Raw genomic sequence first — 25,653 nt, forward strand, 5'->3', positions numbered from 1 at the left:
GCTTTCCTTCAGCTGAGAGCTTCAATATTTATAGGCAGAGAGGTGCTTCAAGTTGTAATGAAAGAGGTATCCTTGCTGCCTTTCTTAATTCTTCTCACGTGCACATGATACTTTAATTCAAATTCCTTTAGTCTCACATGTGTGTAAACAGCTAGCAACAGCTCTCAATTTCTTTAGAAGAGCCTTGAGTCCCACGTGTGTTGTACCTCCATAAGCTAGAAAAATTGTGTGAAGCTTTGGACAAGTTTTATGTTTTCACGTGTAACTTGATAATATGCAAGCCAGCAATTAGTTGTGACCTTCACCTTATTTGTAGTGTTTTTTCTTTCTTTCTAAGGTAGGTAAATCCATGTGTACAAAATTATCCAAAGGCTAGTGAATTCTTGCTGTAAAAGGAGAAAAACCAACTTTTGTTGTGTGCTTGTTTCTCTCATTGGATTGGACATCGAGTAGTATTGGAGACAAGCAAAACCAAAACCATTTTCTTTGTATTTCTTGATGGCAAAACCGTATGCCATCTCAATACCATGTATGTGTTGCTTTCTGATTTGTCCACGTGTAGTTCTTGCATCCAAAAGAAGAAACATGCTTTTTTATATAATTCCTTTTGTAATAAAATGTTTGGCCATGTACATGTTATCCTCATGCACGTAAAAAAACCTTGGCATTTTAACTAGCTCCTTTAATGCAATATTCCTTTGATTAAACCTCCATTGATGAAAACAATAGTCTTTCAATATCTTCATGAAGCTTTTGATACTATTGTGGTAATACTTTAAGTATTTTTATTCTTTCATCGTTGAGTATAAATAATGCACTTGTTGATGTAAGTTGATTCTAGTTTGTCCTCCTCAATTGATTTTTATCCTTTCAACAAAAGCTCAAGTGCAAACATCAGTAGATTAATATTCATAAAACTTATTAGTTTACTTCTCAAGGTTTGTTATCATTAAAACATCAATAAAGGATTTTTAGATTTTATCTCAACAGTCCTCACTCACATGCTTACCGGAAAACTTCCCGGTAGGTCACCCATCCTAGTACTACTCCAAGCCAAGCACGCTTAACTGTGGAGTTCTTATGGAATGGGCTACCGAAAAGAAGATGCATCTTGTTGATATGGGTAGTACCTAACAATTCTTATAAGCCTTCCTTCAACCATGTAGTCCCATACCTACACGGCCTCCGGATCCCTCTCATTCCGATGTGATTCGGTTCCTCTTATTAACGTGGGGTCATCCTTACGGATAGTGCCCGTTCCAACTGGCGGGAACCTTTCGTATCCAACTGGCGGGATATCGAAAGCCACGTTGTGGGTGTTACAGTTAAAACCAAAAGTCAGTAGTAGAAATAAATGCTGGAAAATAAATTGGAAAACAGGTGCCATGCATTGGAGTAGAGGAGAACTCTGTGTCCACCATTACATGGTAAGTTATGTGTCGCCATTACATGTTATATATTATGTGTCATTCGTGGGAAGGATAATAACAAGAACAAGAAAAACTATATAGTAGTACCACTTTGAAATTAATCTGAGATGGAGAGAGAGAGAGAGTGTACAATGCCCTACAATACCTATAAGTTTAGTACAAGAAAAACTGCTATGTAGAAATATCACAAATGCTTAAACAATGAATCACTTATGTTCATTCAAAAATAAAAATAAAAACTGATTTTTGAAAAGTTTTTGATAAAAGAAGTAAATATTTAAATAAAAAATTATAATTTTTTTGACAAGATAAAAAATAATAATTTAAAACCTTTCAATTGAATTATATGAACTATACAACATAAGGGACGGATCCAAAAATTTTAATAAGCGGGGTCAAATTTATATGATAAAAATGTATAAACGCGTAAGTGATAAAGTAGTAGTTTCGAGTATAATAGTAGTTTTAAGCTGTTGCTAACGAATGTTCTAAGAACATTGATTAAGAATCACAAGAAAAATTTCTCTTGAAAATACAAGTTGTTATTTTTCCAAAAATTTTAATAAGCGGGGTCAAATTTATATGATAAAAATGTATAAACGCGTAAGTGATAAAGTAGTAGTTTCGAGTATAATAGTAGTTTTAAGCTGTTGCTAACGAATGTTCTAAGAACATTGATTAAGAATCACAAGAAAAATTTCTCTTGAAAATACAAGTTGTTATTTTTATCTTTGCAATATTAACAACATTTTTTATACAAAGTTGCTTCTTTTTGTTTCCAAATCAATACGCTAAAACATTCTTAGCATCATTATTATTTTTATAGTTTATTATAATGTTATAAATGAACTATGTGAAGACAATAAAGATATATAAGTGGGGTCAAATTGCATAAATATTTAAATATTTATCGAAAAATATAATAAGCAAGTGAGGTCAGATAACCCCACTACCCCCACACTAAATCCGAGGATGACCGCATTGTTGAACTCATAGAATTGAGACTATAAATTTTAGGGTTAAATATGTTTTTGGTCCCTATAAAATTGCGACCTTCTAAGTTTAGTCCTTACTTAATTTTAATAGCTTTTTAAATCCCTACAAAAAAAAAATTTACTTATAATTTTAGTCCCTGCTAAAATAAATTTTGTTTAATTATCCTTAAACTCTTAAATTTTTTAACGATTCTTTTTATACAAGTTTAGAACACTATGACAGGTTCATTTACTAAAATCTATAATTTTTTAACATGAAATAAATTAAATATGAATTTTTTAAAACGACAAAAGTTTAAGATATAAGTAACAAAAATATGGACGTATAAATCAAATTTTTGCGATATTTTTTTCGGAGGACCTTTTAATAACGTTCTTAACACGCCTGTAAAAAATTGTTGAAAAACTTAAGAGTTTAAGCATAAATTAAACAAATTTGGATTGAGTAAGGACTAATATTGAGTGCATAAATTTTTTGTAAGGATTAAAAATGCTATTAAAATTAAGTAAGGACTAAACTTACAAGGTCGCAATTTTGTAGGGACCAAAAACATAATTAACCCTAAATTTTACACATGGACCACACCACAAAATCAATATAGTAATATACACTTAACATGAATTGTAGTACTTTAGATTCAAGTTATAATGAATTGTCTTCTAATCTATATTTAGCTTGATAGCCACTTCAAATTGGTAGCGGTTTCTTTTTGGTCCTTGGGTTGGAAAGTTTTTAAAGGTTATCCGCTTATATACGACATCTTTTTAAAAAAAATGATACTCAAATTTTTAAAGGTTGACTTTTAAAAATCTTTTATATAAAAGAAAAATTGAAGTTATTTAACGTTTATAAAGATCTTTTACATAAAAAAATAGAACTTGTTTAACGTTTTTTTTTTGGTAGTGTGTTTAACGTTTATTTATCAAAATGAAAATCACTTTTATTTAAATAATAATTATAGAAAATGGTTTTTTTTTAAAGAAACTACTCAAAACAATTTCTCATTCGAAATAATTATTAGATTTTTTTCATATTTTTATTATATTAAGAATTTTTTAATAGACATATATACATTTTCCCCTCAAAAAACAAACATACTCAAACTTCTAAAAATAATTAATTAACTACTTTAAATAAAAACATACAAAATAAAGTGTAACAAACTGGCTATAAATAACTACCCACAAGTTAAATTAAGGGTTCAGATTGTACCAAAATAAAAAATAATAATTAAGGGTTCAGATAATTATGTATTTGACAAAAGATAATTATGTATTATAAAAAAAAAAAGATAATTATGTAGTATTTTTTTTTTAAAAAAAATACTGAACATGATGTTTTATGCGCTTATGTCACGCTCATTTTTTGTTACGCTCTTCTGTTTAGAAATTAAGCTGATTTCGCAAAATAATCTATTGTTACATGATTCACCTAATCTCTTTAATCCTTCCATTCTTTAATTGATTTGTGCACCTAACAGATGTTTTGAATTCAAAGAGCAAATTTAATAGGGAATATAGTTACCCTAACAAGTGTTTTAAAGTACTTGTCAAAGATTAAAAAAGGCAATGATTTACAAATCATTTTTTTTTTAAACTTCTAAACAAGTTCACCAAAGGACACTTGTTAGGGTTTCTATATAAGTAATATTATGTTCAAATTCTAATACTTACATACTAAATCAAATTTGTATGATAAATCGATGATAGCATTAGTATATACTACTAAGGATACATGGAATACCCACACAAAAAATAAAATAAAAAATTAATTGAGAGGATCGTGACTAACCTCTTTCAAAACTCGTAAACAGATTGATCTGAATTAGATGAAATCATGAAACCCAAATTTTTGAACACATGCTTGAAGAATGAAATCCAATTAGCAATAGCAACATTTCATCAATCTGTAACACAATGGTTTAATTTTTTATGGTTCTCATCAGATAAGGACTATAAGTTAGTTGGTTATAATGACTGTGATTGGGATGGAGATGGCGATGACCGGAAAAGTACTACCGGCTTTGTGTTCTTCATGGGAAACACATCTTTCACTTGGATGTCGAAGAAGCAGCCAATTGTCGCACTTTCGACATGTGAGGCAGAATATGTAGCAGCTACATCATGTGTTTGTCATGCAGTTTGGCTTAGGAATCTATTGAAGTAATTGGGAATGTCACAGAAGGAGCCGACTACGATTTTTGTGGACAACAAGTCATCCATCGCTCTTGCAAAGAATCCAATATTCCATGATCGTAGCAAGCATATTGATACTCGCTACCATTACATACGGGAGTTTATCGAAAGAAAGGATGTACAAGTTGAATATGTGAAGTCTCAAGATCAAGTAGTGACATCTTCACCAAGCCACTCAAGCATGAAGACTTTATCAAGTTGAGAGGTTTACTAGGGATGACAAATCAGTTTAAGGGGGGATGTTGGATAATAAACTTGATTTGGTCCATTGGACTAATCAAGTGTTAGGCCCAATTAGCTAATAAGTGATGTAGCCCATATAAAGTTCTAGAGTCATGTAGAACTAGATTGGTAGAAATATCATTAAGTGTAGTTGAGAGAAGAGTGTAAAACTCTCATGAGAGAAGTGTGTAGAACACTCTCTTGATGTGTTTAGAACTCTCCCTTGGAGCCTATAAAAGGAGGAGAGCTTGTCATTTGTAAAGCAAGCAAGCAAATAAGAATCAAAGTATCCTCCCCAAGTAAAAAATAGTTATTCTCTCAAATATTCTCTCCACCTAAATTCCTCATAAAGTTCTCACTATAATCTTCTCCTATTTTCCAACAATACAATATTTTGGTTAAAAATGCAATTTCAAAATTATTCTAATTGACTGGTTTCTTCAAAAAAAAAAAAAAGCAGGGAGAGAGAGTGTTGAGAATAAATAGTTGATATTAACTGTATTTTAATTTCAGCTTACAAAGTAGGACCTTGATTAAAAAATAATCAGTTTTTATCAGATTTATCAATATCAAGATGTACAGTCTCATTTGGTGAAGAAGTTGGTACTACAACAGCTTTTGATTGAAAGACAATAGGCTGATCATCCATGCTTGTTGATAATTCTGCAGTTGCAACACTTGATTGAGGCAAACGTGGCATTTCATTCCTTTTACCCCACAAAAAATAGTACAACCCTATTATAATCAAAACCATGCCTAACAACCTGCACAAATAGGTATTTGAATTAGTGATTCTTCTAAGCTTGATATTAAATAAACCTCCAATTTAAGTTTCTCTCTTATCTTAATTATCAACACACATTGTCATATTAGTCTCTAAGTTAAATAATTAAATTAAAGCTATATAAATGGAAATTCTACATTATTATGATAGAAATCGAAATTAAGCTTAAATGTAGGGTAACAATTTAAAATAAAATGAAAATTGTTATAACATGAAGAGGGAAAAGTATTCATACGTTCCAACTTTTAGTGGTTCACCAAGTATGATAGTGTCTGATATGGCAACGAAAACAAGAGCCAATGGATTGAACATTGGAGGGAAAGTAGGTCCCTTAATTTTAATTGCCCATGTTAGTAAACAAAATGTAGCAGCACTAGCCAATGCTCCCTACACAATTCAATCCAACTCATTAGTGTTCATGCTCCCCAATTAGAGTATACATTCTCGTAACAAATCACAAAGATAGTTGAAATTGTGTAGAAAACAAGTTATTGTTGAAAGTTTCACATTGAATAATATGGCTTCAATAGTAGTTATAATGCAGAAAGGAAAAAGCTGAATGGTGCGACATAAGAGTGATGAAAATCAACGAATGCATTGTGTTCATTGGATCATGCATAACAGCCACTAGATTAGATTTTGATTTTAACTTTAAATTATCTTAGAAATGTAAACCACTACCCTCCTTAATTGTGTCCATGTCGTGGGTGTATAATTCGCACCATATAGCAAAGCTGATGCAGAAATCTCATTAACCGTTGATATTTTCAGGTTGAGTTACTATGCAGCCTAAATATTAATATTCAAATTATCTTAGCTGGCCCATCTTTAACCATAAAAATATGTCCATTTGTTATTAGACTACCTGAATGACGCTTTGGATGTCCAGTTCTAAGAGAAAGTACTTACTTGGTTATAAACACAAATAAAAAGTGATTAGGCACACACAAATAAAAAGTGATTTTTTTTTTATGTGAGTGTGCCCAAACATTTTTCATTTGTATTTGTGCCTATGTAAAACTTGCTCCCACCTTTGTACCAAAAAAAAAAAAAACTTGCTCCCACCTCTAAATGTGATGGTTTGTTGCCTGGATAGTCGTTATAAATTATAAGTGGTGAATAGTTATATCTTTCTAATAGGTTTGACTTTAAATGATATATTATATCTAAAACCAAATGAATATTCTTATTGTAATGGTGCTTTTGATTAGTGACAATTTAAATTTAAATTGCATACATCTACAACCCCACACATTCATACGATCGACGCATTAGTTGTCATTGATTTGTTATCAGACAGTCTAAATTTCAATGTAATTTTTCATTTTCTATCTAAATCACTGAACTTGAAACCCTAAACGTCCGATTTCAATTCAACGAACATCCATATGACGAGCGCGTGTGATTGTGATTGCATGCAATCTAAATATGGAACTTTCTAGTCTTTTTTATACATTTAACTACTTAATTTCAAACAATCTTTTCAAAATTTAACCAAATTATTAATTTCATTTAATGTATAGCAACTTCATTTTGAAGCTAAGCATAATTCAGCAAATGATCTTACCGAGTAAAGTATAGTAATAAGCTGAAGATTCCACTCTAATCTCCAAGCAGCTTTACTGGGATTTACGCATGCACCTATTACTGCTGACTGAATTGCGGCCGTAGCACATGATAGCATTATTCCCCAATACCTCAATGGAAATACTTTCACCAATTTTACCTGTTTACAATGAAAACATGTATACTTGGATAATAATAACATTCTTTCTCATAACAAAACTGAAAAAGTGGATTCCCGCTTGTACCTATTTGTGATGATAAGCTTTATGTGTGTACAATATATTTTGAGCCATACTAGGTTATTTTTTTCATACTAAATCATTTACATATGATCTATCGAATATTTCCAACTGTGAAAATTAATTACTCGAGTCAGTCAAATAGTACGACATGGGTCTTAAGAGTTCTTCCTAGAGTGTTTTAATGCTCACTCAACTGTACCAAGTTTTAATGCCAATAGTACTTTTAAGACTATTAGCTAAGCCGAAAGAAATCAGAATCATCTCATTCAAGTGTTCTCGGCAACGAATAAAAAAAGGAAGCGAGAATCACATATGAAAAATGAGAGGAGACATACTTGAAGAAGAAACCAAGCAGTGTAAGAGCAGCAGGCTCCAACCAAAAAGAAAGTGCCTCGAAACATGTGAGTTTTGTGAGCTGCAACAGCACTAATCTTTGCAGAATGGTGACTATGATGATGATGATGACCAATATAAAATTCCTTCCCTTTGTAGAGACTGGTAGCTAATGCTCCACCAACACACATAATAGCTCCTATACACTTGGCTCTACCACTCCATGTTCCAATCTTCAAATTCTCCATTCTGCAACTCATCCAAAAATTTATATGTATGGAAGATTAATTTATATGTAGCTAAATTAAATGTCTTTAATTAAATTAAATACCTGCATATGATAGAGGTTAAGAATGTCAATATAGGAACCAAGTTGAGAAAGTTGACGGAATAAGTAGCAGTTGTGTCTCGAAGACCATAATAGAATAACCCTAGAGCCATTGTCATCCTGCATATATATAGGTACCATCTTAAGTTATCAAATATTATTAAGGTCAAATGCATCTAAAGGTCATTTAAGTTTTTCGTTTTTCCCAAAGTGGTCATTTAAGTTTCAAAAGTCTCAAACAAGTCCTTTTAGTTTTTGAATCGTTTCGAACAAGTCCTATTGTAGATAGCATAGTTGGTAATTGCTTCCTTGAACTCATCTTTGGTACCAAATCTGACTCCTAACACCCACTTAAAATTAGTCATCTTTTTAGGTATGGCAAATGATGGATAATGCTCTTTGTTGCTATCATCTGAATCATCACCATCATCCTCTAAAATGACTTGTTTGAAACGATTCAAAAACTAAAATGACTTGTTTGGGACTTTTGAAACTTTAAGGACTTGTTTGGGACTTTTGAAACTTAAAGGATCACTTTGGGAAAAACGAAAAACTTAAAGGACATTTAGATGCATTTGACCTATTATTAAAAAGGAAAAAGCTTGTTGGTGCGACATGTTAGTGCACGAAAACCAACGAATTAATATCAGCCCTTGGATATGCTTGAGATTGTATGATGTGTTGACTTTCATTTATTTGAAAAATATAACAACACTAGCTGCATGTATCGTGTGCCAGTCGCGTAACAAATTTTCGCACTATATAACAATTTTGTAACACTAATAGTGTATATTAAAGTTAAACTTGTGTGATAAATGTTTCTACTTTTTTTTTGGTAAAACAAAGTATCTGCATGTGCAATTATAAAGACTAATTCTTCAAAGTAAGTGATATCTAATTTTGGACCCGTTTGTTTTTTTTGAGCAAAGGCACACTTAGGCCATTTCATTGATAGGACCCGTTTGTTTTAGATTCTAAGAAAATGGATTTTTCTTTATAGTTTTAAAAATAGATTTTTTTGAAAATTTAGTCAAATTAGTAGAAGTTATTTAAAACTCATTTGGTATAAGTTAAAAAATAGATTTTGACATCCATTAACTTAAATATTCATTGTTTGAGATTTTACATGGTAAAAATCACATATTTTTTCAAAATGACATTTTTCAAAAATGATTTTTATGAAAAGCTATTTGAAATAGCTTTTTTTTAGAGATTTTTTCAAAATTTAGTATCCAAAAAAAATTATAACAAAATGATGAAATACTTATAATGACATTTTAAGATAAGCTATTCAAACGAATTTTTCATTTGAAACTTTCCTTAAAAATTTCTTTGTTAAAAAATTTATAACAAAAACATATTACACTATACAAATCTTTTTTAAAAAAATCTATAACAAACAGTCATTTTTATCTAATACTTGTGTCAGATTATGTTGATATAGATTTCTAATTTTATTTAGTACTATATTGAGGTTGTGTTAGGACTGTTAAACTAGGGCCCTTCCTTTGTCTAGGATACTAGTAACATTTCTTGTTCTACTTTTGTTTCCTTAATTGATCTTCCTAGAAACATGTTGGCGGTAAGAAACATAGCAAATCAGGATGTTGACATGTTGACATGGATTAGCATTTCAAGAAAAAATAATGCTTAAAATAATTATTTTTTACATTGGATATTTGCATGAGAAGTCAAATAGTGATGTAAAAGTTAAAATGCACAGAAAAAAAATATATAATCGTTAATAAATGAAGAATTGGTGTATTACAGGTCAAATATATAATACGTCACTACATAGTATATATGTTGATAGTATATCATCATACACAGAAAAAATTAAGGCGTATTTGCATTATGAAATTGAGTAGTATTAACTTGTGCCCTTAGGGCCTTAGGACACATGTTAAGAAACATAAAAGAAGAAACATTTTCTAAAATTTTGTGCATTTAAATGATTAAAAAGTTAAATATTAAATATAATGCATACATTCCAATAAGTTTTTTCTATATTTGAATCATTAACTTGTACCTCAAGGTACAAGTTAACATTTCCCTATGAAATTGATCAACATAGCAACACAAGTATTAGATAATAAAACAACTTACTATGGTAAAACAGCAGAATAAAATGAAATGAGGTAACATTCATTTTTTTTTAAAATTAATCAATTTATTTCCTTATGCTTTACTTAATTCCACCCTATATATGTACCTCTTATACAAACATATCCTCTACTAGTTTTGTTTTGGAGAGGGTTAATATTAAAAAAAAAAAAATATTGTTATATATCCATATGCATGTGAGATACTGGGATTCATTTATTAGTTTTCCACCCTATGTACCACCCTATTTGGATTCATTTATTAGCTTCGGTCGTGAATATGAGAGTGGCATATAGCCAATGATCTCACACACACACGTATATATAGAGGTTCAGTTCCAAGAGAGTATTTTAATTCGAAGCAAATTTTTTATTGTCATTTAGGTGTCGTCGAGTGGTAGCTCAAATTGAATTTTAGAAGGAATATTAAAACCAAAAAAAAAAATTATTATTCTGCATACCCCACTAATCCGTTAAGGAAAAGCCAGAACCAAACTCTCCAATTGAACTTCTTCACTTGTTCTCTGCAACCATAAGTAACCAATATCATTTTACCATAACAAACAAATCGAAGTTGATGATGATGATTATTGATAATAATAATAGGTTTTTATATCATAAAGATTAAATTGGGACAAAAATAAATAAATAAAAGACGAAAGTATTACCTAAACTTAAGTTAAGGGACGGATTGTGTAATTTTGCTAAAAAAATATTTAATTATTTTTTCAATTAAGGTTATAAGGGTAAAATTGAGATAAAAATGATAAGCTATAAGCTACCTTTAATCATCTTATCAAAAAATGGTATAAGTTAGTAAAACTAAGCTATAAGTTCATGAAAAAGTGACAATTATCAAACATGTATTTTTTGGTCAAATGAACTTATAAGACGTAAACTATAAACTCAAAAACGAGACTTGCCAAATAGATCCTTAGAGGTGTTTGCTTAGTTCATTGAAGGGTATCTCTCTCAAGGAATAAATTTTGATTCTCCCTAATGCTAACTTTGATGGATAGTCCATAAAAAGCTTTGTGTTATATGAGGCCTAACAAATGGACGATGAAATTTTACCAATCGATATAAGGAAATTTTTTCTTTTTGACTTTTTCTAATCATTAGTAAATGTCACTCCCTCGGACCTTATATGTAAGCACCTATTTGACTAAAAATTTGTTCTTAAATATAAATTCCTTTTCAATTTACTAGATGTATTTGTTATTATTTTTTAAACATACCTCTAATTAATACTACCATATTGTCTTGAGATATGAAAAATCAAATTTAATACACATACAAGTAAAAGACAATTTGGTAATATTAACATATTAATTGCACTAACAACTTTTCTTAAGAAATGTGAAAAATACAAAGAAGACTTACATATAGGGATGAGATGGAGGGAGTAATAATGTTTTAATTAACACAAATGAAATTCTCTAGTCTTATTTTAAGACTAGTAGATTAAATACCCCAAGAGAAACGATACAGAAGTCGAGTCTAACATTAAAGGTAGAGCCATAAAGTATTCTGGAGTTGCATTAAATAAAAGGTAGAGCCATAAAGTATTCTGGAGTTGCATTAAAAATTGTACATGTATATACCGAAAAATAAAAGAACTATACTCCTTCCGGTCTCATTTATAAGCAAATTTTCACTTTCTAGGTTCATTGAATAAATGATGAATGTGGTCTATAATATAGATCGCATACATCATTTATTGAATGAATCTAAAAAGTCAAAATTTGCTTATAAATGAGACCGGAGGGAGTACTATATTTGGTTAGATTATCTGCAACTTAGTTTGCCTCTTGATATGGTCTATTAGAAAAATACGCAAGTTTGATCTAAATTGAACCAAATATATACATCAAGTAACTATAGACAATTACTACCTCCATTCCTAAATATAAGACCATTTTAAGAAAGAAAAAAATAGTCTCTTTTTATAAAATTCATTTGGTTTTTTCAAGTACATTAATTAATTCTTTACCAACATACCCTTATTTATTTTATATCTTTTTATTTAATCTACATTAAATACTATGTTGAAAACATACATTAACTCTCTCTCACTTAAAAGATAAAATTGTAAAAACAATAGTAATTACAAATAAATTTATTACCACTTTCAATTTTCTTAATTCCAGTTGTTTTTCAAAAGAGCCCTATAACTAGAAACAATGGTTACTTTCATTTTGACACAAATACGACACCATTTACTGTTAGAAAACCGTCAAACTTAATAAAATGTTAGTTTCTCGTGTTAAATTAATAAACAAAGTCGACCGTTTTCTAATGATAAACAAACTAATAAAGCAATGTTACATGCATGCAAGAATACATTTATTTGTTAAACATTAATTTCATTCATAACAATCTTGATGGTTCCCTAATGATAACCAAATGAATTTGTTTATAACAATAATTTGTTTATCTTGAAAAACACCATTTAGATGAAAGTACATGTTAGAGAAAAAGACTTATAACATGTGTTTATCATTAGGAAATAGACTTGTAAAAGATTATTTAATACATGTGTTTTCTTATAACTTATAAACACGACTTTCTTTTTGAAACAAATACTACATTTGGAAAAACTTACAAAAATAATAACAATTAATTGTACATGTTAGGAAACTAAAGGGTTTCGGAAAAGAAGGAGAAAAAAAAAACTAAAGGACCGGGAAAAATTGAAATAAAAAAGATATGAACACAGAACAAAAAGAGAAGTGAAGTGCATGGGAAAGAGCACAATACTAGCTAGACTAATCTATGAAGCAAGGATACGGACACGAACACCGAACACGACACAGACACTGGCATGCCGACACAGTTAATAATTTGAAAAAATCACATAACTCAAGTGTAATTACAAGTGTTGGTGTCGTGTCGGTATGTCCGACACCGGGACACGCCTAATCTGAAGAGTATCTGTGCTTCATAGAGACTAATGAAACTCAAATATAGAATTGAAAATGAAGCTCAACTAATGAATTACCTTTCAAAATAGAGTGCAAATGGAGCAACACAAATAGCAGCAACAATATGTCGATAAGCAATGAGTGCAAAAATGTAAGTCCCTTGAACCAAGATGACTCTTGATAGAAGTTGCATCCCAGTTGCAAAAATTTGTACTAATAACATGCTAAGAAGTGCTTGTGAAGATTTGAACCATTCCTTCAAACTTTGAATTCTCTCCGTGTTACTCATGTTTGTTATCTTATCTTTGTGATCTCTAAGGAAAAAAATGAAAAGAGAATAAACAAACTATTGGTGCTATTAATATAAGAAGAATGACAAACTATAATTACAGTGCTCAGGAAATAAATGCTGGAAAATATCAAAAGAATTGGTCCTGAATAGTTTTGCTAAGTAAAAACCAAAAGTCAGTTGTAGAAATAAATGCTGGAAAATAAATTGAAGAAACAGATGCCATGCATTAGAGTAGAGGAGAACTCTTTGTGTCACACCATGGTAAGTTATGTGTCGTCATTACATTGTTATATTCTGTGTCATTCGTAGGAAGGAAGGATAGTAACAATAATAACAAGAAAAACTATATAGTACCACTTTGAAATTAATTTGAGATGGAGAGAGTACAGTGCCCTACAAAACCTATATAGTAACAAGAAAAACTGCTATGTAGAAATAACTCAAATGCTTAAAGAATGAATCACTTATGTTCATTCAAAAATAAAAAAACTGATTATTGAAAAGTTTTTAATAAAAAAAGAAGAAGTTAACATTAGATAAAAAAAATAATTTAAAACCTTTCAATTGAATTATATGAATTACCACATTATTGAACTCATGTAATTGAGCCTATAAATTTTAAACATGGACCACACCACTAGATCAAATATACACTTATTAATCGGCATTCGGCATCAGCATAGAAGCTTGGAGGTGACATCAGCATAGAAGCTGTAAAAATTGTCTTTACAACTGTTCCAAGTTATAATGATTTGTAGCACTTTAGATTCAAGAAATAAATGCTACACGTACAGAATAATTATATACTCCCTCCATTTCAAAATATAAACAAAATTCACTTTTTTGGTTCATTCATTTAATGATGTATATGATCCATATTATGAACCACATACATCATTAAATGAATGAACCTAAAAAGTAAATTTTGCTTATATTTTGAAACAGATGGAGTATCTTCTAATCTATATGTAGATAGATAGTTACTTCAAATTGGCAGCATTTCTTTTGGGTCTTTGGGGTTGAGAAGCTTTTAGGGGTGGTCCACTTATATACGATACCTTTTAAAGAAGACAAATGCTAACTTGTGCCCTCAAGGGCACAAGTTAACATGACCCTTTAAAAAAAATATACTCGAAGGTTTAGAGGTTGACTTCTAAATATCTTTTACACAAAAAAAGAAGAAGTTTTTTAAAGTTTATAAAGATCTTTTATATAAAAAAAAATAGAAGTTCTTTAAAGTTTATTTATCAAAATGAAAAACATTTTTATTTAAAAAATAATTGTATAAAATATTTTTTAAAGAAACTACTCGGAAAATTTCTCATTTGAAACAATTATTAGATTATTTTCATATTTTCAATATATTAAGAATTTCTAATAGACTATATGATTTTTCCCCTAAAAAAAAAAATACATAAACTTCTTCTCTCAAAAAAAGAAACATACATAAACCTATAAAATTAATTAGTTACTTTTTTTTTAAAAAAAAGCATACAAAATAAAGTGTAACAAACTGGCTATAAATAACTACAAGTTAAATTTCTTGTCAATAAAAAAAACTACAAGTTAAATTAAGGGTTCAGATTGTACCAAAATAAAAAATAATAATTAAGGGTTCAAGATAAAAAAACTGCACATGATGTTTTATATGTGCTTATGTCACACTCATTTTTGCTTAAGTCACGCTTAAAAGCTAAAAGCTGATTTCTCCACATAATCTATTTTTAATCCTTCCGTTCATTAAATGATTTGTGCACCTAACATATGTTTTGAATTCAAAGAGCAAATTTAATAGGGAATAAAATCCATTTTTCTTGTGCTGGAATAATTCCATCAACGTGGTCTTTACTCTAGTGAACCAACCTCAAATTGGTAATTACTTACCAATTGGACCAACAAAGTTGGTAAACAAATAAAGAAAATTTTGAATAATTAGTCCAAATCCAAACATGTATAGTGTTCGTGAAAATTTTGCTACTCTAAAATGATTTAGTTTTGCTTAAGACCCCAAATTCTTTCAGACGCTCCACACTTTATTATCTGAAAACTACTTGTACCATTTTTGTACTACTTGATTGCATTAAATTATGTTCAAATTCTTTTACATAAATACTAAGGTCTGTAAAGAAAAATTATATACTACTAAGGATACATGGAAATGGAATACACACACAAAATAAAATAAAATAAAACAAAAAATAAAAAATTTAATTGAGAGGATCGTGACCAACCTCTTTCAAAACTCGTAAACTAATTGATCTGAATTAGTTGAAATCATGAAACCCAAGTTTTTGAACACATGCTTGAAGAATGAAATCCAATTAGCAATAGCAACATTTCATCAATCTGTAACACAATGGTTTAGTTTTAGGTCTTATTCGCAATGTAAAATAAACTCCTCAACTATCAATTATATATAAAAATGAAAGAAGATTATTGTCATGTCATCATTATTAAATTAAAAAACTAAGTGAATACCGTAATACCTTGAGAATATATGCTGAAGGTCATTTGCATGATCTCTTGATTTTGTAACTAATCAATACAGGAGCTAACACATGTATGTACATCTCGTGTGGGTATTGATAACAATGAGTTTAATTTAATTGAAGAGGGAAGATATTTATGTAGCTAACACAATATACGGAGAGGAAGTTTTAAAATTCCCACTTCCAATCACAAGTTTGTTACATGATCAAGATCATGCTAAAATATAGTAAGCACAAATTAACAATAATTCACCAAAAAAATAAAATAAAAAATCACCAAAAAACAAAGTTAACAACCATATGGAGAAAAATAAGGTCAATTTGAGTCACACATACACACACAAAGGGTCAAGGTCCACTTGTATTTTTAATGACATGGTTATTTTTTAATGGGATGGTCTATTCATGTACCAAACGATCTATTATTTAAGAGATTAAAGACCATTTGTCAAAACAAAACCAAAAAAGAGAGATTAAAGACCACATGCATGTAAAATTATTTCACGTTGATAGTCAATCACAACTTTCAACACTTATAAAAACCAAAACTACTGCAACAAAAATAAAAATTGAGAAAGGTAGTTATGGTTTGATGTGTTGGCGTCTTATGATTGATTGTTGGTGTAAAACAATTTTACATTACATATCTTTTTTGTCAAATAGTCTAGTGGTTAGAGCTCACACATTTTAAATGTAGAGAAGTGAGGTGTTCGAACCTCGGCCTTGCATATAATATGATATGCAATATCCCTACCAATTGAGCTAAGCTCATGGGGATCATTGACATATCCTTTAATCTCCTTATTTAATGAAATTGTCATTTTTTATGTAAATAACTAGTATAGATGGACCATTACATATGACTTGTAATACTTTACTTGACCAACTATTAAGATCTCACTCAATGCTGATTTGACTGTTCAAGTCATGCCAACTAAGTTCGTCTCCACTCAACATTGGTTTGACTGTTCGAGTCATGTCAATTCAGTTCGTCTTCACTCAACGCTGATTTGAATGTTCAGGCCTACAAACACAACTCATCTTCACTTAATACTGTTCTGTTTTAAGTTAACTATGCTCTGATTCCACGTGTCTTATACGGATGATCATCGTCTCTAAAAGCACATCTCAACTCCACGTGGCCGGTACGGACATGTTGCACCCTAGTCCACGCACGACCGTGCTCAAAACAGACAACCAATGTGAGGCTCTAGATCACAACTTAATGAGTTTTGAATGATCAAAGAAAGGCTCATTAAACCAACACTTTTTGGGTTATAATAGAGGGACGCTTTAGAGGTTTGATGAGACAGATTCTAGATAGTGAAAATAGTGTATTCTTCATTTACTTTTTAGAGTGCTCTTAGAATTCCAACGGACATTTCACTGAGCTCACCTATTGTAATTAACTTGTGTTTACATATGTGAACATTTAATAGTTTAAATTTTGAATTTATTTTAACTAAAGGGTACTATTATATTACCCAATAAAACTCTAGGTACAAAAGAATTTTCTGTTTTGTCAAAAGAAATCAACCTGTACATGTTTAAATTTTGACAAACTTCGGCAAAAATTACTTAAATTTATTTCCTTATTTAAATTTAGTTTTTAGTTTTTTTTTCACCCACCTAAACATGCTTAAATTTACCGCTCTGTTAGATGAAAGTTTAGACAATTCAAAGGCTTCAATCGAGTTCTATTCATTTCTAAATATTTTTGTTTGGATAAGGAATGAAATTATGCATTTTTAAAGTTTGTTGAGCTATTTTTATCAAATTTTAGAAAGTTGAGGGGATCAATTCAAAAAAGGATAAATATGGATCAATTTACAAAATTTAAGAAATATAAGGACACCAATTTGTAAAATTTGAAATAATTTTAAGGACGTATTTGCGATTACTATGATATTGAGTAAGCAATGAATTTCAACTTCTAAATTTTACGTGGCATTTGAAATTCCTTAAACTTAGCTTTGATAAATCAACTATCAACTATATTTTTTCAAAAAAACTATCAACTATATATTTAAAAATATAATTCCTAAAAAAAAAACTATATATTTAAAAATATAACAAATTAATAATTAGGAATGAAAATAATCAATTATGTTAGAAACATATGAAATAGTGAAATAATATATTAAATTTATCTAATACGTAATATTAAAAAAAAATAAAAAAAACATAATTAATATCAAATAATTGATTAATACAATATCTTGCACTATGAAAAAAAAAGAATTGATATTACTCTACATAAATATCAAGACTTTTTTTTCTTAGTACAAGATATTGTATTAATCAATTATTTGATATTATTTGTGCGTTTTTTATTTTTTTTGATTTTGAGAAAAGGAATCCAAAATATGAATGTGCAAAATATGATTCAATCGGAGAGGTTGTTACAAAAACACATTCAAACACATCTAATCAATTTTGATTTTGTGCAATTTTCGTTTTTCTATTTAAATCGGTTTACGGTTTTATTTTAAACTTGTTTGAATATCAACATCCATAACCAATAATCTAACCTACCAAATACTACATCAACACGTGGACTGCACCATCTCCAAGCTCCTTAAACAATGTAGACCAGACCAAAAGAACAAAAGACATACCCAACAAAGCATTCAAATTAGCTTGCGTGTGATGATTTACGGAGCCGAAGGCATTCACAAACACACAATTAGCTCATGTATTAAGAACATAGATTACCATATTAAAATTTATAATAGTTCTAATTCATTTTTATAAAACCATTTGTAGAGTCAGAGATGTTACTTTTCTTAAACTCCTATTAAGAGGTATATATTTTCTATGTTGAATTAAAAAATTTCTCTATACAACCTCTCACACATGCACATGGAAAATAGTGTTAAGGCTTCCATCACAAAAAATTTTGTCAAAAGTTCTTTTATGATCTTTTCAACAAAATATCCGCGTACTAAAGCTTGAACACTACATGGAATTTTAAAGGACATTGATTCGTCATATTTGCCAACCAATTAAAAAATACTTTAGAATATGGCTAAACATCACATTATTTCAAAATTCAGTTTGCATAATTTAGTTTAGTATAAAAAATAATGATTTAAAAAAAGTAATTTTGATGTTAATAAGAATAGTTCTATATATTTCAAAAAAAAAAATAGTTCTATTTAAAAATCGAATTCAATTTCTTTGGAGGGCTTTGCAAGGTGTTCTTCCCATGCATATGAGATTACTCGATAGAGGGGTCCCGTGTACGGACATTTGCCTTTTTTGCCAAACAAATTATGAGAATGATTGGCATATTTTTATAGGGTGTGAAGAGGCGAAAAATGTGTGGAGAACGGCTCGAATGTGGGAATTAATACAAGATGTTGCTGCTATTGCCTAGAGTTTTGCAGAATGCATTTTTTCCATATTGTGCAGGTTATCGAGTCATGAGAGTAACGATGTGGCAATGATGCTTTGGTGCTTATGGCAATGCCGAAACGATAAAGTATGGGATGGGGAGATGAAGTCGATCAACACAGCAGTTCAGCTCGCAAAGGAATTTCTGCATCAGTGGCATGTTGCAAGAAGTAAACCAAATGTGCATGTGCAACACCAAGAACAACATACGGCACGATGACAGCCACCAGAACATAATTACGTCAAGTGCAACGTCAAAATTGAATCTGGAACTCGACTCTCACACTCACATTGAATCCTGACTAGGATATAACGTCAAAATAGGGTCAAAATAAGTTTATAAAGTTTCCACTAGTGGAAAACTAAAGAATAGTCTCAAAATAACAAGAATTTTCAAGACATTAGTTTGAACGTCATTTGTTTTAAAATATATATGTAGTATATGTTAAACCAAATTTAATTATGGATTAATTTAGGATGCGGGTATAAATAACAAACTACGGTAACAAAGCTACAATAATCATAAACAAGAAATTCAACCCTCTTCTAGTCTTTAAGGGATACACACACCAACAATTTGATCAGTACTTATGGTCCTTAACATGAAGACTCTCTGATGCACCGGCACCAAGTTTGGAGTTACCCTTGTAAGTTCCAAGAGTTGCCTCAGAATTAGCTTTAGCCCTTGTCAACAACGCTTCTTGAGCAGCCTTCACATTTTCTTCTTTTCCAGACCATGCCTTAAGGGTACTTTGTTGAAGTGCCCTTCCAAATGAGAAAGAGAGAGTCCATGGCTTCTTACCCTTGACTTGGTTAATGGCATTGAGGTTGACACTGGCCTCTTCCTCACTCTGTCCACCAGACAAGAAAACAACAGCGGGAACCGCAGCAGGTACGGTTCGCTGCAAAGCTCTAACGGTGTGCTCAGCGACAACCTCGGGTGCAACCTTTGGAGCATCAGATCCAGGGGTAACCATGTTAGGCTTCAAGAGAGTGCTTTCAAGGAGGACATGTTGGTCATTCAAGGCCTTGTAGCATGCTGCAAGGACACGCTCGGTAACAGCAGCACACTTTTGAATGTCATGAGGTCCATCAACAAGGATCTCAGGCTCAACAATTGGTACAAGTCCATTCTCTTGGCATATGACTGCGTATCGGGCCAAAGCATAGGCATTCTCATGGATAGAGTGTTCAGATGGCTCGTTGGAGCCAATTTTGAGCATGGCACGCCATTTAGCGAAACGTGCACCAGCTTCATAGTACTTGATACAGCGTGCACCAAGTCCGTCGAGACCCTGAGTGGTGGTTTCTCCATCAGTCCCTGCAAGCTCAACGGTACCCTTGTCAACCTTAATACCAGGAAGCACACCAGCTTCCTTCAAGACATCAACAAAAGGCTTGCCTGAAGAAAATACATTCATGTCAGTGTAGAAGAACAACATCAATATCATCAATCTTAATTCACACACTACACATAGAAGCAATCGAGAACAGCCTCGCCAGAAGGAAAATCACTATTTTCCATAATCTCAAATTGACAACACAGGCAAGGCATAATGTACATTGGCAGGTTAAAAGCCAAATAAATCATAACAATGTTCAAAGACATTGGCATGATCAGGAAGCATGTTGAAAACAAGATGATCATGTAACAAAATTATACGATACAAAGCTACAGACATGATAATAATGCATTTTCAAAGCCATTGAACTGATAAGAAAACGTGTTGAAGGCAATTAGTGATAATGTGTACCAAACTTTAACAAGACAAAGCAATTGACATGAAAAAAGTATATTTTCAAAGCCATTGACATATAAAAAAGCATGTTGAAAGCATTTAACGATATATCATGTATAAAACTTTTACGATATAAATCAATAGACGTCAAAATAATGCATTTACAAAGGTATTAACATGATAATAAAACATGTATTGATAAACAATTGAAGGACCAAACTTTTAACACAAAATGTTGGGAGTGAGTACCAGCAGTGGTGCATTGGTAGAGGGGTTTCCTCAGAGAGGATAACTCCACTAAGATACTTCAGGACACCAGGGGCGGTGAAAAGGAGTTCACGAAGAGCACGTCTGTTGGATTCAACATTCTCAACGCTGATGCTAGCTAGACACTCTCCATAATGAATAAATACCCAGAAAATAAAGATGATTAGACTCGCACAAAATCAAATATTAACAGTGATCTAAAATTTATAAAGCAAATAACTTATACCAACAGTATCTGCAGAAAGATGGTTGATTCCTTCTTCTTGAGCACTACCCATAACCATATCAAGTTGTTCAGGTTTCTCAGCTACGTCAGCCATGTCCGATGATGAACGAACCTTGTAACCTAATGCTGCTAGTAACTCGTCCATTCCACCACCACCGTTGTTTGTGTTGTTGTTTTGCATTGATTTGTTGAAGTGGATAGATTAGGATTTAGAATTTCAGTTGGATCATAACAAAATGGGGTTTGTGTTTATGGCTTTAATGGGATACAGAGGGGTCGTCCACTATGAAATCATGATCATAAAGTGATGACACAAACCAAGTCCTTCAAGTAAAAAAAAGTAGAAAACGATATATTATAAAGTGATGACACAAACCAAGTCCTTCAAGTAAAAAAAAGTAGAAAACGAAATGAAAAGGCAAAATGGATAGAACTTTTTAAGAGCAACATAGACAACTTTCCATCAAAAAACTAGTGAGGCGAACAAATTGTTGTCATAGTTGAAACCCAGTTAGGATTGATTCTCGCATAGACAACTTTCCATCAAAAAACTTCAGGATTTACTTATACTCTGTTAACACTATATTTGATTTTGAATTAATATAGAGTATAAATCACTGACTGCTGTTCATAACGTAGCAAGATAATCGCAACCAAAAAAAATATAACTAAGAATCATTTTGAAATTTGAATAGTGTCATACAACCTACAAATAGAAAATTTGAACCCAGTTAGGATCATCGCGGTCACATTATTTCCAGGGTTTCAACCCTTATATACAGCAAAATCTCCGCCAAACAAGCTATGCTCACAAAAACTCAATAGTCCTATTTAATCCCGACTAAGAATGATACTCACATTTATTGTTTTGATGCACATAAACATATATTTTGCCTCAACGGAAGAAAACCTATGGAATACTGAAGAAAATACTCTCAATTTTCAAGACATGAGTTAAAACAACATTCGATTTCGGATTAATTTAGGATGGGAGTCTAATGTGTAAATGAAGCCACATAATTTCAAATTAAAATAAGATCTTCATTTAGAAATAGTGTTTTATAATAACCCTTTAGCTCGGGTTGGACCAAGTACACTGAACCTGAAATTATCAAAAGAACAAAAAGAAAACAAAAAATAAAACTCCAAGCAATTATTCTGTCTCGCAAGTCAAGCCACAATACTCAAAATAACAAGAAATTAAACCCTCTTTCTAATCTTCAAAAGAGACACCAACTTTGACTCATCAATACTTGTAGTCCTTCACATGAAGACTCTCTGAGGCACCAGCACCAAGTTTAGAGTTACCCTTGTAAGTTCCAAGAGTAGCCTCAGAATTAGCCTTAGCCCTTGTCAACAAAGCTTCTTGAGCAGCCTTCACATTTTCTTCTTTTCCAGACCATGCCTTGAGGGTACTCTGTTGAAGTGCCCTTCCAAAAGAGAAGGAAAGGGTCCATGGCTTCTTACCCTTGACTTGGTTGATGGCATTGAGGTTGACACTGGCCTCTTCCTCACTCTGTCCACCAGACAAGAAAACAACAGCTGGGACTGCAGCAGGTACGGTTCTCTGCAAAGCTCTAACAGTGTGCTCAGCAACAACCTCGGGTGCAACCTTTGGTGCATCAGATCCAGGGGTAACCATGTTAGGCTTCAAGAGAGTGCCTTCAAGGAGGACATGGTGGTCATTCAAGGCCTTGTAGCATGCTGCAAGGACACGCTCGGTAACAGCAGCACACTTTTGAATGTCATGAGGTCCATCAACAAGGATCTCAGGCTCAACAATTGGTACAAGTCCATTCTCTTGGCATATGACTGCATATCGGGCCAAACCATAGGCATTCTCATGGATAGAGTGCTCAGATGGCTCATTGGGGCCGATTTTAAGCACTGCACGCCATTTAGCGAAACGTGCACCTGCTTCATAGTACTTAGCACAACGAGCACCAAGTCCATCAAGACCCTGAGTGGTGGTTTCTCCATCAGTTCCGGCAAGCTCAACGGTACCCTTGTCAACCTTGATACCAGGAAGCACACCAGCTTCGTTCAAGACATCAACAAAAGGCTTGCCTAAAAAAAAATACATTCATGTAAGTGTACAAGAACAACAACAATGTCATCAATCATAATTCACACACCACAAAAAGAAGCAATCAAGAACAGCTTCGTAAGCAGGAAAAACACATACACAACTCATTCAAACATAGATATAAACATTTTTTGCATCCCAAAAAAGGGGGAAAAAATGCAAGCATGCGAACAACTTGTTATGTATTATGTCTATTGCTTCCTAACATGATGGATCACTATTTCTTATCATAATAAAGATTCTTCAAAGCAATTGACATATAAGAAAACATGTTAACGGCAACACGTGATCAATCATATACCAAACTTCACAAAACAATAGATATGATAAGTATTCATGTTCAGAGTCATTGACATATAAAGAAGCATGTTGAAAGTAACTGATGATATACCACGATCCAAACTTTTACAATACAAAGCAATAGACATGGTAACAACAGATAACAAAAGCAATAGACATGGTAACAATCTATTTACAAAGACACTAACATGATAACAAAAGATGTATTGATGAACAATTCAAGGAGCAAACGTATCAGATAAAAAATAAATTCAGTAAATATTGTTCAGATTGTAGGAACTAGGAAGTAAGTACCTGCAGCGGTGCTTTGGTAGAGGGTTTCCTCAAAGAGGATGACTCCACTAAGGTACTGAAGGACACCAGGGGCGGTGAAAAGGAGTTCACGGAGAGCACGTCTGTTGGATTCAACATTCTCAACGCTGATGCTAGCTAGACGCTTTCCAATTGTTCCGGTTGACTCATCAGCAGCAAGAATACCCTTGCCGGGTGTGCCGATGTAGACAGCATTGGCAATAAGCTCATCTGCAAATTCTCACAAAAATCAGTACCAACACAACTATAAACCTTACTGCAACAATCTAATTAACAAATAAATACCCAAAATTAATCATGATTAGACATAAACAAAATCAAATTATGAACAACATAGATCATCAACAGTGATCTCAGATTTATAAAGTAAATAACTTATACCTTAAATAGATCTACTTGATTTTATTTTCCCTGATTTACAATTTCATAAATATTAAAACTGTGATTTATATCAAAACCCTTTAAGGATCTGATGTAATGAATAATTAAGAAATAAAAAAGTTAGATCTGAAATTAACAAACTCTAAACTAAAACCAACAATTACCGATCCATACAAATAAAACGAATAAAAAACAAACAAAAAATTGAGGAAGATCCGAAGGTGATAACAATAGATCTAAGCAAAACAAAAAACATAGAAAGTATCGAATAGAATAGAATTATACCATGGTACTTGCTCTTGAAGTTCGACATGATCGAGGTTGGTTTGTTTTGGAAGAGAATGAAAAAGAGGGTAGGTTAAGAATGAATAAGGTAGTGAGAGAGAGAGTGAGAAATAAAGTGGGGTTTTGGGTTTATATATAGTGATTATGATGGATTGAGAAACAAGACAACAAAGGAGGCGTGCAACGATTGGATGTATCGACCTCGGTTTGGTGGTTGGTTATCTGTCTCTATGGACTGCCGTTGGATCTACTAAGGCGGTTTTTAGGTTGAAAAACCCGCTTTTGTTGGGCACATGGGTTACTCAAACTGCAGCCCATTAAGGTCCACTTTCAATCAAACTTGTTTCTTTCTCTACGTTGAATCATGTTTTTCATCTATGTTTATTAGAAAATTAAGGGTTGGTTTTAAGTTAAACTTAAGTTTGTGTAAAAAAAAAAAAAAAACTTAAACTTAAGTTTGTGTAAAAAAAAAAAACTTAAACTTAAGTTACAAGAGGTGTGAGCGAAATGTCATACAATCTATATCGGCAATCGATTGTACGATATTATCTGAACATTATAGATTTACATTATACGAATATGGACATTGTATAAAATACATATAATGGAACTATTGGCATGACCATATAAGACAGAGAAAAAAAATAGAAAACATGAACATAATTATAGAGCCATGCTATACATAGAGACATGTTTTAACGTGACACGGACATAAATAGACCAATGAAAAATGAGGGACGGATAGAAATCACAGAAGG

General features: G+C 31.7%; 2 protein-coding genes and 1 pseudogene across 3 annotated transcripts; all 3 read right to left on the bottom strand.

The window, feature by feature from the left end:
* Positions 1-5,335: 5,335 nt before the first annotated feature.
* LOC146923055 (WAT1-related protein At1g09380-like) lies at positions 5,336-15,848 on the bottom strand. The gene is made up of 8 exons (XM_085715800.1): positions 15,646-15,848; positions 13,200-13,436; positions 10,660-10,722; positions 8,100-8,216; positions 7,771-8,017; positions 7,195-7,353; positions 5,863-6,014; positions 5,336-5,607 (listed from the first exon to the last, which is right to left on the bottom strand). The coding sequence occupies exons 2-8, from the start codon at positions 13,409-13,411 to the stop codon at positions 5,388-5,390; spliced, it is 1,170 nt and encodes a 389-aa protein (XP_085571926.1). The 5' UTR covers positions 13,412-13,436; positions 15,646-15,848; the 3' UTR covers positions 5,336-5,387.
* A 3,918-nt stretch (positions 15,849-19,766) lies between these two features.
* LOC146923056 (fructose-bisphosphate aldolase, cytoplasmic isozyme 2-like) lies at positions 19,767-21,712 on the bottom strand (annotated as a pseudogene). Its single transcript, XR_015011162.1, has 3 exons — positions 21,532-21,712; positions 21,288-21,432; positions 19,767-20,701 (listed from the first exon to the last, which is right to left on the bottom strand). The product of XR_015011162.1 is annotated as a fructose-bisphosphate aldolase, cytoplasmic isozyme 2-like (transcript).
* Positions 21,713-22,551: 839 nt separating this feature from the next.
* LOC146923057 (fructose-bisphosphate aldolase, cytoplasmic isozyme) lies at positions 22,552-24,995 on the bottom strand. Its single transcript, XM_085715806.1, has 3 exons — positions 24,896-24,995; positions 24,212-24,439; positions 22,552-23,598 (listed from the first exon to the last, which is right to left on the bottom strand). Exons 1-3 carry the CDS (start codon positions 24,921-24,923, stop codon positions 22,778-22,780), a joined length of 1,077 nt encoding a protein of 358 aa, XP_085571932.1. The 5' UTR covers positions 24,924-24,995; the 3' UTR covers positions 22,552-22,777.
* Between the last annotated feature and the right edge of the window lie 658 nt (positions 24,996-25,653).

The sequence above is a fragment of the Medicago sativa genome, chromosome 5 (assembly GCF_051527215.1).
Source record: "Medicago sativa cultivar Bolivia chromosome 5, Bolivia_mono, whole genome shotgun sequence".
Taxonomy (NCBI): domain Eukaryota; kingdom Viridiplantae; phylum Streptophyta; class Magnoliopsida; order Fabales; family Fabaceae; genus Medicago; species Medicago sativa.

Excerpts from the sequence above, each read along its gene's own strand:
- LOC146923055 (XM_085715800.1), bottom strand. The coding sequence starts at position 13,411 with ATGAGTAACACGGAGAGAATTCAAAGTTTGAAGGAATGGTTCAAATCT. Across the intron at positions 10,723-13,199 it reads TTTGCACTCTATTTTGAAAG|AGAACAAGTGAAGAAGTTCA; the intron begins GTAATTCATTAG and ends TTATGGTTGCAG. Across the intron at positions 8,018-8,099 it reads TTAACCTCTATCATATGCAG|AATGGAGAATTTGAAGATTG; the intron begins GTATTTAATTTA and ends GATGAGTTGCAG.
- LOC146923057 (XM_085715806.1), bottom strand. The coding sequence starts at position 24,923 with ATGTCGAACTTCAAGAGCAAGTACCATG. Across the intron at positions 24,440-24,895 it reads CTTCAAGAGCAAGTACCATG|ATGAGCTTATTGCCAATGCT; the intron begins GTATAATTCTAT and ends GAGAATTTGCAG. Across the intron at positions 23,599-24,211 it reads CTACCAAAGCACCGCTGCAG|GCAAGCCTTTTGTTGATGTC; the intron begins GTACTTACTTCC and ends ATTTTTTTTTAG.